General features: G+C 42.2%; 1 protein-coding gene across 1 annotated transcript in view; it reads left to right on the top strand.

Moving 5' to 3' along the window:
- Positions 1–448: 448 nt before the first annotated feature.
- CHN2 (chimerin 2) overlaps positions 449–14040 on the top strand; it is a gene marked incomplete at its 5' end in the record, with an annotated part of 163468 nt that continues 149876 nt past the window's right edge. The window contains 1 exon segment of the mRNA XM_081996287.1: positions 449–497. Coding sequence (XP_081852413.1) covers positions 449–497 — 49 coding nt within the window.

The following is a 14040-nucleotide window of genomic DNA, read 5'->3' as shown; positions in this document are numbered from 1 at the left end:
CTTTGTGTGCGTGAGGGGAGCTGCGGCGGGCGGGCGGGCGGCGGCGGGTCTCCCCGGCGGGCTGTCAGAGCTGCCCGCGAGGAGGCGGGGAAGGGAAGGGACGGGAAGGGAAGGGAGGAGGCGAGGGAAGGCGCTGGCAGGGCGGCTCTCCCGTCCCCGTCACAAGGTGAGCCCTGCTCCCCAGGCGGAGAGAGGCGCTGGAAGCGCCGCGGGGCCTTTCCCCTGACCTGCCGAGCGGCTTCGCCCAGCCCCGCAGCGCGGCCGGCAGCGCCTCGGCGGGGCGCCGCCGCCACCCGCTCCCCGGCGGCGCGGGGAGCCGAGCGCGGGCTGCGGCGGCGGCTCGGCGCGGCGCGGCTCCGGCACTTTGCGATGGGCTGGCGGCAGCGGCGGCCGGACAGCAGCGGGGGCCGACGCGGGGCTCGCAGCTAAGGGGCGAGGAGGAGGGACCATGGCCGCATCCAGCAACTCCAGTTTGTCCGGCTCGTCGGTTTCCTCCGGTAAGTTTCTCCGGCGAGCGCCGCATTTCTCCCCTCCCTCCATTTTAGCAGGGAGCTACCTGTCTGCAGAGCGCCTCGCCGTCCCGCCCGCCCTGAGCGCCCTCAGCCCGGCCGGCAGCCGCCGCGGCGGTCCCCGAGCCCGGCGCGGGCTTGTCCCCCGGGGGGCGGTGACGCCCCTGCCTGGGGCCGGCAGCCCCTCGAGCTGCTCCGGGGGGGAGCTGGGACGGGGGAGGCGCGGCGGGGCCCGGCTCGCCGAGCCTTTGTGCGGGGCGGGGGCGAGGGTAGCCCCCACGGCCGGCGCCCTCCCCCGGGGAGCGGCATCCCTCCCGGCTGGGGAAGGGGCGCTCCCCCCGCCCTTCGCGCCTCTGCGGCCGGCAGGTTATCGGGAGCTCCCGCCTCGGGGTTTGGGTGTTCAGAGACCACCTCTCCCTGCTGACGGGCGTCCCCTGCGGCGGTCCCCGCGGGGCAGGACCTGCCCCGCATCGCACCTCGGCGCGGCGTCCTGCGCGGGGCCTGCGTGGGCCGAACGGGGGTGCCCCGCCGGTTGGAGGCTGCCAGGCGTCCCCTTGGTGGGCGTCGTGGGACCCCGGGCGTTCTGAGTACTGCCACAGTACTGGGAACGATGAAAATTCCCCATCGGGACAAAAAAACGCTCCAGGGTTTCTTGCCTCGGGGGCCCTGCGCGGGTGTGAGGAGCTTGTGCGTGCTCTGGGTTTTGGGGGTGCTGGGGTGGGAGGTGGTGTGGCGCGGTCTGTGTCCCCCCCCCCCCCCCCCGACGGGGTGGTCTGGCTCCCTGCAGAGCCGCAGGAAAACAGAAAAGTTACGGTGCATTTCTGAGCGAAATGGAAGGCTGTGATATAAAGGTACCACTGCCTGCTTCTTAGCTCGCTGAGCGTTTAATATTTAAGTTATGAGAAATTGGCAGAGAGTAATATCCTGGCGTTTGAGTGGGCTGAAGGAGTAAATAGAAGGATTAACAACTTTGGGGTTCAAGGGACTTGTGACTCAGTGTTTTATTTGAGGTGCCAGATTGAGAATTTGTAAGAGTGCTCCTTAAACATAGCAATATGTGCTGTGAAAAGCAGACAAGCTCCTTTGACTATCAATACAACTGTAGAAAAATATAAATAAATTTAAAAGGCAATGTGCAGCTATGTTGTTTTTTTTAAAGATGGTGTATGTGATTTACACAGTTTATTCTGCATCACTGTTCCGGTGTGTGACACTTGCAGCCAGATCCAAAGAAAGAACTGGCTCCTAAAAATAAATATTTATTCCAAATCTTTTAATAAAAAACACAAACATTGCAAGCCCTGATTGCCTTAACTAGAAACCACGTGAAAGAAGTAGGCACGAGAAATTCTGCTTTGTGTTCATGTTCACAATGCAAGAGTTGCAAGACCAGAATGTAAGGATGCAAGAGTCAACCCAGCTCAATAGCTTGTTAGTTAAGGTACCTGTTTGGGCAATGTAATTTTTATTTTATAGAATATTTGTATATTTTTACATCTGAGTTATGTGATAAAACCGAAATAACCCTAAAAGCCTGGACTGGAACCTGGGACTCTCTTCCTTGGTGCTCTGACCACTAAGCTGCAGAAGCATGTCCCCCATGTGCTTCCTTGCTCCACGTTATCTCAAGGTCTGTTGCATACTGTTCCAGCTTCTGAGACACGATGCTGAGTACATACTTCTGAATACCCTCTGGGCTCCAGGATCTGTCTCCCGAATTGACGCATGTGTCTTCATTGCAATCTTGGTTCAAATGCCCAAACTGCAGGGAAGAGTGGGAGCTCTGGCACATCCTTGGTCCGAGCAGTTGGTATCCGCAAACTCCAGGTGGCCTCCTGCTCAGCAGGTGAATTGGGCACCAAACATAACATCTAGCCTAGGAACTGAGCTCTGGGCTTTAAACGCACATACTTAGAAGTCAGCGGTTTTGGCACTTCACGGTACCCTGCTTCATAAGAAGCCCTTGGGCTACAGCCTACAGCAGTTTATGGTTTATCTTCTGTTTTGTGTTTTTGCAAGGATGCGTGCAGCTGAGCCTTGGCCCATGCTTGGGGCTTTTAGATGCCACAGTACTACAACTAAAAAATATTGTCAAGTGCTTCATAAAATAGCAGAGTGCCCTTGGCTTTCATAACTTACATCCTTCGAATGGTTTTTGGTTTTGTTCCAGTGCATTCAGTCTATATTTCTTCTATATACGTACTAATCAGAAGTTAAGTTTGCTGCAGCATGATAAAGTTTCCCGTATTAGCAGGCACCATATCTGACTGTGTGCAGCTGCATTTTGGCTGTCTGTGGTTTCAGTTCTCAAAACTCAGCAAGTCTTAGGAGCATTATTGTTTACATAATCTAACCAAACAGTCTTGCTTTTAAATTTAATTTGGAAGAATTTATATGTATTTTTAACTTACCAATGTGAAGACTTCCAAATAGTATAATTATTTCTATACCACAGAAGAGGGAAGGTTATAGTATCACAATATATTTTTACTAGCGGAAAAAGGAAGTGAAGTTTGTGGTTGATAGCAGAATACCAAGCTGCAGGACTCAGCTCTCCCATTGACTTGATGCTTGGCCTTGATCAAGCTGTGTAATGTGTTGCTGGATCTTTTGGCCATCTTTAAGAGCAGTTTAGTGTTTGTCCATCTCATAGGGAACTTCAAAAGCCAAATTAAAGCATTGCTTGTACGGTCCTTTCAAATTTTGAAATAATCTAGGAACAATTACTATATTTGCAAATGCATTTTTTAGCTTCAGCAAAACATGTCTTTTTAGTTTTTTTTTTTTAAATATGCTCATATACACACATTCTGAGAAGAAATAAAACTGTTCATCTTGAGATCATCTCAAGGTATAAATAATTCAAGTTTGAGATGACTGTCAGGGTTTACTGTTGTTTTGAGGTAACAGCAGCAGATCTGCCTCACTTCTGTCCTTAAATTACAATCTGTAACGTCCAAATATGTGGTTAGGTTTGAGCACTAGAACATGATACTTCAGAATCTATAGGTGACTTGTTTGTTTTAAGAACTTCTGCAGAACTTCTGCAGCCGACCTGCATATGCATGAGTAGAAGTTGAACCAGTTGATAGCCAGATTCTGGCCCATCTGAACACTAAGTGGTGCAGAGTCTCTCCAGGTTCCTTGTGTTCACCTCAAGATTTTGGTTAGCCTCTGTTGCCTGTATGGAAAGGCAAGGGTTAGCTGGAATCCATCTTACAAGGAGTAATAATGTTTATTGACTGAATGATAACAGTGGAAATTAGAGTGTGAGTGGAATTTTCATTCACTTTTTTTAAAGGGATGATTTCTTCCATCTCTTACTCGCTTTTCTTAAAACACAGTTCTTCCTTAGACAGTGTCCATCTCTACTCTTCTTTTGTAAAATCATGTATTCGTTATACAGGTGAGCACAGATGTGTTTTAGGAACAAAGTAGTCACATTTGGCCCAGGGGTGGGAAAAGTCTGCTCGTGAATGCTGACTGCTGGGGCCTGAGAATGTGTTACTGCAGGTGACCATTTGTGATGTAACATTTCCGTTTCGATTCCTGCCAATTCATGTCAATGAGAAAACATGTTAAACAGTCCAAATATATTTGAAATGTGCCCAAGAATTTTATTGTGTAGATATTCTGCCTGCCCACTTAGTTTCTGTAAATGTGCAGGTGGGATTTATAGCATTCACTTGAACTTGTGTCTACATTAAAGACTAGAATTTGGTCCTGTCCTGGATTGGTTCTTTATAAGCACTACCTGCACAGTGGCATGGCAGGGTGTTTAGCTGCAGCGGTGGTACATATGGGGAGCTAGCATGCATGGAGAGCTATGACCTCAGCTATCAACTAATGGTAAAGCAAGTACTTTGCAATCTGTTGCTCCTTTGCTTTCACAGCTAGAGAACACGTCCTTCCTTCAGAGCTGGTGTGTGTGGTCTGCGCACTCATCCCAACAGCCACTGTGAGGCTTCTAGTTACAGGTTCAATAATATTAGGTACTTGTCACGGGCCCCATCTGACAGGAGCCTATGAAGGATTTTTTTCAGTAAACTAGGACTCACTGGTAACAAAATCTACAGGAGAGTCGTGGGTGTTTGTATTGTGTTTCTCCATATGTAGCGCTCTGCTTTTGGTGGCAGAACTGAGGCTGCTCTTTGATTACCAGCAGTTGTGTTTGAAGGTGGCTGGGGGAGAAAGAGGTATACTGTGCTGAGGGAAGAAGGTGAGCATGATAAGCAGTTAAATTAAGAATTCTTCTTTGGACCTTGGGTAAATCTGCACAGCATATGAAGTGCTGAAATTATAATTACTTCTACTGGGAATTCCACTTTACTTTCCTGTAATCTCTTCTTTAGCACATGCCCAGGTGATTTATTAGCTGTATTCCTTGCAAGCCCCTAAATTTTCTTGTCCTCCCTAGACGAAGATCTGATTCAACGACAAGAAGCATCTTTTCTTTCTCTCCTATCCTTTAAAGAGGACTCTACGTGTTTCTATGCTTTCCTTCATGCTGCTTTCTCCTTAAAAGAGACATATTCCTTTGCCACTCCCCATCTTACCATTGACCTTTATTCTCACTCATTCTGATTTTTCTTTTTTTAAATTTTTTTTGTTGTTGAAACTTTTTAGCTTTTTCCTGGCAAACAATTTACCTCTCCCGCTTTGTCACCAGCTGCCTCCAGTTTCCTCCACCCAGTAGCCAAATACCGATTGTACAAGACTGATGAACTTGAGGCTCTGCTTGCTGGAACGTAAATACAATCCTGAGTAGAGAGACCTTTGTGGCTGTGTCTGCTCTGCTTGTCTAAGGAGCAAAAAATCCAGCGTGCTTCCCACCTAGGCTCCATGCAGCAGTATTCCCAGGCATCGACGCCTCGGTCTCTGCACAGTCGTGCCATCCAAAGACGGTATGAGGTGGCTGTATATCCCAGCGGCCTTTAAGGCTTCGAGCTCTGCTTCAGAAGTCTTCTGCCAGATAGCCTCCCCGTAACGGGTGGATAGGTCAGATAGCTTGGGCTATCTATCAGGTAAGGGTCCACACTGAAGGTAAATGTAAATAGGAATCTGCTAAACGGTAGCGTGCAGTCAGGCTTCCTCCTCCAGCAGGACTCAGACTGTGCCAAAACCTTAGCCCGAGTCTGAGCCTGTGGTGTGAGAGCGGTAGCACCGGAAGAATTTGGATGAAGACGCAAGACAAACATGTAAATGTATGTGCCGGTGTACCCAGCGCTTTGTGTTTTCTATGAGCGCCAAAGATAAATTTGCAGGTGTTAGGCTGAAGGGATGGCTCCGCACCTTCCCGGTTCCCATCTGAATCGACGCTTCTTCGTGTGTTGTGTGCATTTCAAGTAGTAACCTGTTATTAGAGCAAACGATGGAGTTGAAACACATAGGCAAGGTTTCTGCAGCAGGCGTGGAGAAGGGCTTGTGTGTCTTGTTGGGGTGTTTTTACTTTTTAGCTCTAATTTTAGACTTTTAGTCCACGGCTCTAATAAAAGATACTGCTTCACGCCACAAACTCCCTGCTTGTGTAAACTCAGGTACCTATGTAGAAGTGGACCACTACAAATTCTTTTAAAATCACCAATTATTGATGCTTTTTTTTTTAATTGAAAATTGAAAACTGTTTTTCTGTCTTGAAGCTCAGGGGAAGAGGCCTTAAAGTATCATTTAAGCAGTGATCATAATTTAATTAATAACAAAGTTTATGGTTCATAAACTAATTCTTGTAGTAAATTGAAAGGCAACAAATTGGATTTTTTTTAATTTAATGAACAGAGATATGTAGTTTAAAAGCAGCATGGTTCTCAACTATATGTTTTCACACATACTCTGCGTTTCGAGAAGGATAAAAAAACACTTACTGAGGGAAGAAGGAATGATGGTTCCAGTAACTTAACAAGGTCAAAATAAAATATTAAAGGCTCATGACTCTCTGGGGGTCGTGAAGGTGCTATGATCTGAAATAGGCAGATATATTGTAAAAATGAAAGTCAACACAGGCTGATTTTAATTAAGATGCAAGCAAGTGAGAAGAAATGAAATTACTATTGTACACAGATTCAGAGAGATTCTAATTGGGGAAAAGATTAGTAAATGAAAATAGATGTTTATTCTCAATGATTTAATAGAAATAGTGTTGTGAACATGGCACATGAAAGCTATTTAAATAATGCTGCCATTATGCTGATAAGGTGCTACTTTTGATTTTTAAAAGGGCAATAGCAGTTCTTTTTATTTCTCTTTCTCATGCCAAGCTTCTGCTGGCCAGGGTGTTCTTGCTCTAAATTAAGGCTGAAATCTTTTGTATTTGATGGTTATATAGAACTCACCAGTCTTATTACAAATAATAAAAATTCGAAAGGGAAATGTGCCAAAGTACTCCATTCTGATGTAGTGATTGGTCCAACAGTTAGTTACTGAATGTGTAGGCTGTGATTACTGAGAATGAAATAGCCTGGAAACTGATACAATGCCTGTCTGCTTCACAATTTAGCTTATATTGGTAGTCTGTAAAGCAAAAGTCTTATTCTTCTTGCAGAGCTGTTTCTTTCAAAGACATATGTGGAGGATCAGAGTAAGAGCCTTTCATGCTGTCATGATGATGACCTTTTTGGATACCCGTTCAATTGATTAGTCTTTGCCTTCTGTTTGATGGTTCTAAGAAGGCTTAGATATGCCAAATGCCGAGCAATTGTAGGCAGGAATATTTTACATTAGTGAGTATTATACACAATCCTCTTGTAAGGCCGTGCCCATGTTTCACATGTTTCAGATTATAATCATTTGGCTATTAGGGTGCATAGGTAGGTTTTCAACCTGGTGTTTTAGACAAAGAAATGTGTGTGGGTTTTTTTAAGTTGCTTTGTTTATATGCATACCTTTGGCTAAAGGGCAACAGTGGCTGGATTTGCCTTGCCTGCAACACGTGAGTGCTGGCAGAAGGAGTTCCCATGCTGGGGAGCCAGTCTGTTGTCGCTTGTTCTCTTCTACAAGAGGAGATACTTAGGAGATTAAATATTTGGAGAACTGGGTGTTAGGGAATGGCATGTTAATATTGCATGAAAAAGCTTTTGTTGCAGGGAAATGTAGCAGGATTTATACAAGAAGCTATAAATCTGTAATTCTGTATATATCATGTTCTTTACAGGTGTAGTCACAGTTTGTCTAAGAATTATATACAGTAGCTAGTGTAAATGTATAGTTTTAACTGCTATGAATAATGACCCATTCTTGCTGTCTTTTTCTGACCTTTAATTATGAGAATGTAAATTTGAATTTTACATTTGGAGTTGGTTATTACAAACTATGAATCACACGCAGTTCAGCAATAATAGTTTCATCACCCTGTTTTACTCAGCAATAATCCAAATCCTGGGGCTGGAGAATGAGTGTATTCCTGGTAAAAGAAAACTGATGTTGCAATAGTGTCTTTGTAACATTACTGTGCTTTAAAGTTTGCCGACGAATAGGTTGAAGCTTGGCAGCACAGGCTGATGTGTTTGGTAAGGTAAGAAGAGGTTAAAGGGTTTTTAAAATTCAGAAGAATATGCAAGTGTTGCATGCCTTGCTTCTGGTATTATTGATCAAGGTCATCACAAAATAATTAGTTCAGTAAATAAGACATCTCTTTGGAGGATATCTTTATCAGGCTGTCCAGTTCCCTCAAGACGACGTGTCTCCAGTACGGCATTATTACTGACAGTGTAGAAGGTACTAGGTGGGCCCATTCTTATCGTCAGTAAATCACGTGTCACCTTCTGCGACCTGTGTGTCAAGTCGCATTTCTCAATTTCTTCTTACAAGCTTGTCATGTAGCTATTCCTCTCCATCCTTCTCACCTTCTTGTTGGCTGCTCAAACATTGCTTGTAGCTTTAAAAAAAAAAAAAACCCAACATGTTATGAAGTGCGTTTTTTATTTCATCAAAGAAGAAAATTGGATGTTAGAAGAGATGGAGACCTCAGTTTGTAAATGAGATTCAGCTTGTTGAGCAGATGTTTAATTGCTAAAAATTCTTCTTCTCTTGGCAGATCAATTGGTTAAATGTTTGGCTTTGTGTTATGGCAAGGAAGAAAAATGGCAAGCACACATCATCTACAGGCATACTGGGCATGGCCATTGCAAAGGCAGGCAGAAGTTTCTGGGAGAAGGTGGATCTTTTGTTCCACCGATGTACAACGTGCCAGAGGGTCTGTGCTGTGGTCAAAAGCAAAAGAAGTCCGACAGCTCTTTCAGTATTAAGTTTGCCATCAAAAGACACAGAGTATCTGTTTTTGTCCACTGTGTGAAGCTGCATGAATTCCACCTTAATTTCCCAATAAGCTGGATAAAATGCCCCAAAGGGAAGAGGAGAGGATGAGGGGATCATGAGAGACCCAGGCAGATGCTCCATTTTCATCTTTTCCAAGGTATCTTATGTGGTTGCTGTTAAAGGCAGTTGTATTTTTTTTGTGTGGCTGAACCCTCCCTTTGTGTATTATTTGTGCGTGTTGCACAGCGCTGTGGCCCCGCAGACGATGCCAGCCCTTGCATCTCCCATTTTGAAGCAGTTATATTGTGTGTGAGCGTGTGCAGCTTAACAGTAAACCATATGCTTTCCTGGTTAGTAGTTCAGGGTTAGATACTTCCTAGCACAGAGGCATATATAAGCGTGGACCTCTTTGGCACAGAAAATTAGGGATGCTAGTGGCCAATAGGGGCTGTTGGAATGTTTGGATAACTGTATAGGAGAAAGATCCGTCCAGTGCTCTTCATGATACTACCTCTGTCTAAAGTCCCTGAGCTGTATGTAGGCTGCCAAACTGTCCTGCTGAAATATATATGCTATATGCCTGCTGCATCCTTTTACGCTTCTTTAGGTAGCCACTGATAGTCACTGTGGGAGATAATCTTCTGACCTGACCCGTCATTGCTGTTCTTATGTATATAGCTGGTACAGTTACTGCTGAGTCAGCTTCTAGGTCCCGCTTTCTACAGCCAAGAGTTCTGAAAAGAGAGGAAAAATTTGGGGTGGGTTTGAAATATGGGATGTTGACATTCTGTGTTGCAGGTTAAAACCAAAACGCACACCTATGTTGCCAGGAGACCTGATAGGAAAATCTTATTACAGAATAGTATATAGATTTGTCTCAAACCCTTCTCCGTTGATTGAAAACCATTTTCATTCTTCTCCTTTGCTTTATGAACATATGACCCAGCTGGATTTATGATCCAGTTGTAGCTGGATCACACCTCATTCTTTTTGATTCCTATATTACGGCTAGCAACTAATGAACTTTTAAGAGCTATAGCAGAGTTTTTCATGTAAGGTTCCTCAAAACGCCAAGATTCAGGGCTTTACAAAGCTGAATGTTGCAATCAAATTTCTGTAGTGCACAGAAATGTCTTAAAACTGAATTAATTATCTGTGAAATATTTTGTTTTTTAAACAAATAAACCCTTTATGAGCTCAAGGTATTATGTCCTGACCCTTCATGCTGCTTGGTACCTTCTATTCCCACTGCATTGAGATAGTAAATCAGCAGCTCACAGTACTGAGTCGTTGCTTATTTGAGTGTTTTTATGCAGTTTCCATTAAAGCAGCATCTGCTCTTATGATGGGGCAAATTATTACAGGCTACATGGTAAACTTCCCCTTTTCCAAGTACTGGTACATAACGTATTTAATATTCAGTGCATTTACATCATATATATATAGTACACGTCAGTTCATTGGTGATGAATTTCCAAGGATTACATACAAGACTTAAATTATACATAATTTGTATAAATACCTGCTTCTTGAGAGAGCATACTCTCCATAACTCCTGATCTCCTGCCAGGCAAACCAAGATGATGGACAGCTTTTAGCATCATGCTGTGATAGCTCTGTATTTATTTTATTTTGCAGTCTGAAGCGTGTAGTTAGGTTGTTTTGTGTTGACGGACTTATTTACTGAAAGAATATTGAACCCTTTGAAGTTTTAACAAAAATGGAAAGACAAATTTCAATTCTAAGCTTCCTCATGCTCATTTGTGTCTAACATATTGGTGTGTGTTGGAAATTTTGCTTAAGTTTAGAGAATAACAGTAAATAATGGCTTAAATAGGAGTGGCTGCCATGGATGAAACTTCAGTGCTCCTGAGTGAGTGCTTGAGGCCGGCAGATAAATTAAAGCTGTGGAAATAGGGATTGACAGGTGTGTTTTTTTCTCCTTTTCCATTATGACACTAGAACCAGCATTAAATGGGTAAACCATTCAGAAATAAAACAGATATACTGAAGGACGGAGGTAAGTAGATGTCAGATTGGTGAGAATTTATGAAATTATGAAATTAAGACAAGAAAAAGAGTTGTTCTTATTTAGGTTGTTTTTATTTAGGTTGTATAGAGAGAATACAGGATCCTGAACTCTCTTAACAAAGCAGGTTGCCGTATCAGACCATGTTACTTAAAAGAGGGAGAATTTTATGGGTTTTTATGTAGAGCTTCAGGTCTTTTTGGTAGTAGATGAGTACGTCCCAGCATGTGAGAGAGAAAAGCCTTAGGTGCATTGGCAGTCTGTTACAAAATGTTGAATGTTGGGTTCAGGCCTCATGTGGCATTTGTGATTGAGCTCACACGCAGGGGAGTGCTAAGGCGTATCCGAAAGCATCAGTCACTGGCCGCGAAAAATGAGATAATAACCTTTTTTCCTCAGATTGAACCAACAGTTGACTGTCAAAGTGAAGAAATGTCCCAAACTACGGTAACATTTTAGGTACATACATGATACAACATGATCTCCAGGACAGGAGATTTTGGATTTTTATGGAACTCTCCGAGAGCTGCATTTCCATTGATGCAGTGCCTGGAGTAACCACTATGGCACCTTTCCATATTGCAGTTTGAGTGATTTCTCCTGCAATTTGAAAAAGTATTGTGAAAACAAAAGGAAGAGGTTTTCTGGGCGTGCCGTTGGGTAGCACTGCTGGGTAGTGGTATTGCACAGTGCTAAACAGTTGTTTTATTTCCTTTCAGAAGTGATGGATTAGTTCATTCAATAAGCTTCAAGAAAGAAAAACCAAGAAATTCTCCTCCCAAATATATTAAATTGCTTTGTACCGTTGATTTTAAAAATAAACCTGAAAAAACTAAGTTTAAGTGCAAAACCAAAGAGTTAAGTATTATTTTTAATGATTAATGTAACAATAAATCTTTAAGTACTGGCAACTTAAGGAATCAACACATAGTGTGCGATTTCTTCTAGAACTACAAAACTTGGCAGATGTGTACAGGTTATATATGGGCTTGTTTGCACGTAAAAATTATTTCAAAAAAAGTTCCTAAGAGCTATAATGAAAAAAAAAAGTTTAGACATGGAAATATTACAGAATAGTTATTCTGGAACAGCTATTCCTGAACACTATTCAGTTAAATTAGAGTAATGTAGATCATTGGCTTGAAAGGTGTAGAAATACGGCATTAATTATACTCATTTGTCGAGTAATGCTAAGCTTCTCTTTTCTTTCTTTTTCATTTCTGCTCGATGTATTCTTGAAAGCTTGTTGCTGTGTTTTTTTCAGAGACATAATGCATTCTTGACATCAGAAACTTAAACCTGATTTTCAAGGGTTTTTTCCTTCTTTTATTTAGTTTTGTGTTGTTTAGCGCAGGAGCTGATCACATGATGATTAAACTATAAAAGGATAAAACGATGTGAAGACAAAGATGATTCATTTCAGAGTAAAAGTTTGCTAAACGGAGCAGGTCATTATTAGTTACAAGCGTTCATATCATGCACATAAGAGGTGCAGTCAGGTTTGGAGGACTACTTTGCTGAATGTTGTTGAACAAGATATTATAATTACTGTTGTTTCATTTATGCTGACATACATTTGTGTAGAGATTGCGTGAAAAGGCCACAGGGAGGTTGGTAGCTGTATAAATATAGAATAAATGACATTTTGTGGCCCAAAAATCTTGAAGAATGCTAGAAGCATGAGGGTAGTAGGTGTAAACTACAGTCAAAATGGTGAAGAATTGGCATGCTACTATTAGTTACATGTATCAAAATGCGTGTGTATGTTTAAGAAAATAACAGGAATGAGAATGTTTAGGAAAATAGCAGGACTTTGCACCTCCACCCCCCATGAGCTTTCTTCTTTAATTCTGGAAACTAAGAAGGAAGTGGCACATTGTCTTCAAAGAATTGCTGCAGAGGACTTTGGCTCGTGAAATCCTTTTCTATCTTGTATTTGTTTCAGATCCTTTGATCTCTTTTGGTTTGATGAGTACGTGTCATCACTTGGTATTGCAATTGCTTCCTCTTGCTCAGATATGACAGTAATAAATATATTAGCTGAAGAGTGTAATTTAATATTTATATTATTCACAGTTATTGGCAAGTACTGTAGCCTAAATGGTGAAACTGAGGGGAAGTCTGGTTCAGGTTGATTTTTTAAAAAATAATTGATCGTCTTATCAATATACATAATAAGTTTATAAAAACAGGCTTTTCAAAAATTAAAGAAGAAAAAACTCAATATACAACGATTGTAAGTGTAATTGAGTAGTGTAATTTACTTTCACTTTACAGGAAAAAGCTTTCAGCTTCACCCCTTAAGCAGCTTTAGAAAAGTGCACACTGACTCCTGGCAGTCGTGTATTGATTGAAAGCATCCAGACTGTATAGAAAACATAAGTGTACACAAATTCGTCCGAAAGGGATGTGTTTCATAGAAAGAAACTCTGTCACTGTCTAGGGTTGTAGACATGTATGTTTAAGTATGTTAACTTAGAAAGTACTGGATATACTGTAATATATAATAAAAGAGCTTAATAATGGCAGGATTTTTTAAAAAAGCTTTTTTCATCATTCTGTAAATACTTAACTGATCTTCACAGCACCTGTTTCATAACTGGGAAGAAATTAGGCAGAAAAACGGAACCACTCAGCTACTACCAGGGACTAAAATTAAAATCATCATGGAGTAAAAATAGAAGGTTTTTCAGGAAACATTCTCAATTTGTTAGAGAATTAATTGAGGTCCCCCCTTGGACCTTGTTGGGAACACTGGTCCATATAAGGGACGTGTTTAGGACTTTTAGTATAGTTTACCTGATTTTCATTTTATATAATAGTGTGTCACAAATTTGTCTTATATATTTATGCTTGTCTTTATAAAATCAGTTTAGGACATGGTTTGTCTCAGTAAAATTTAGATAGATTTCTTTTTATTTTTCCCTCCTTTCTCGTATGTATTCTCTCACTTCGAATGTAACGCTTTGCTGTGCTTAGGCTTGGGGTTGGGTAGACTTAAACCAGTGAAGTAACTGCAAGTAACGTCAATGATGTGAACAGTGTTACCCTGGATTTATGTTCTGACAGTTACTTAGTCTGATACTGACTTTCCCCATTCTTGATGATCAGACTGTTCCCTAGTAAACATTTCAGAACAGATTTATTCACTGCTACACACTTAAAGAAGTTGATGCTGTTCATTTCTGGGGCTGTTGAGCACCATGTGGAATAGCAGCTGCTGAGGTAACGATTTGGACGTGTCCCCCGACC

Source organism: Phaethon aethereus, assembly GCF_964289735.1.
Source record: "Phaethon aethereus genome assembly, chromosome: 2".
Lineage (NCBI taxonomy): Eukaryota > Metazoa > Chordata > Aves > Phaethontiformes > Phaethontidae > Phaethon > Phaethon aethereus.
The sequence above is the reverse complement of the archived record's forward strand: the minus strand, read 5'-3'. Positions and strand labels throughout refer to the sequence as shown.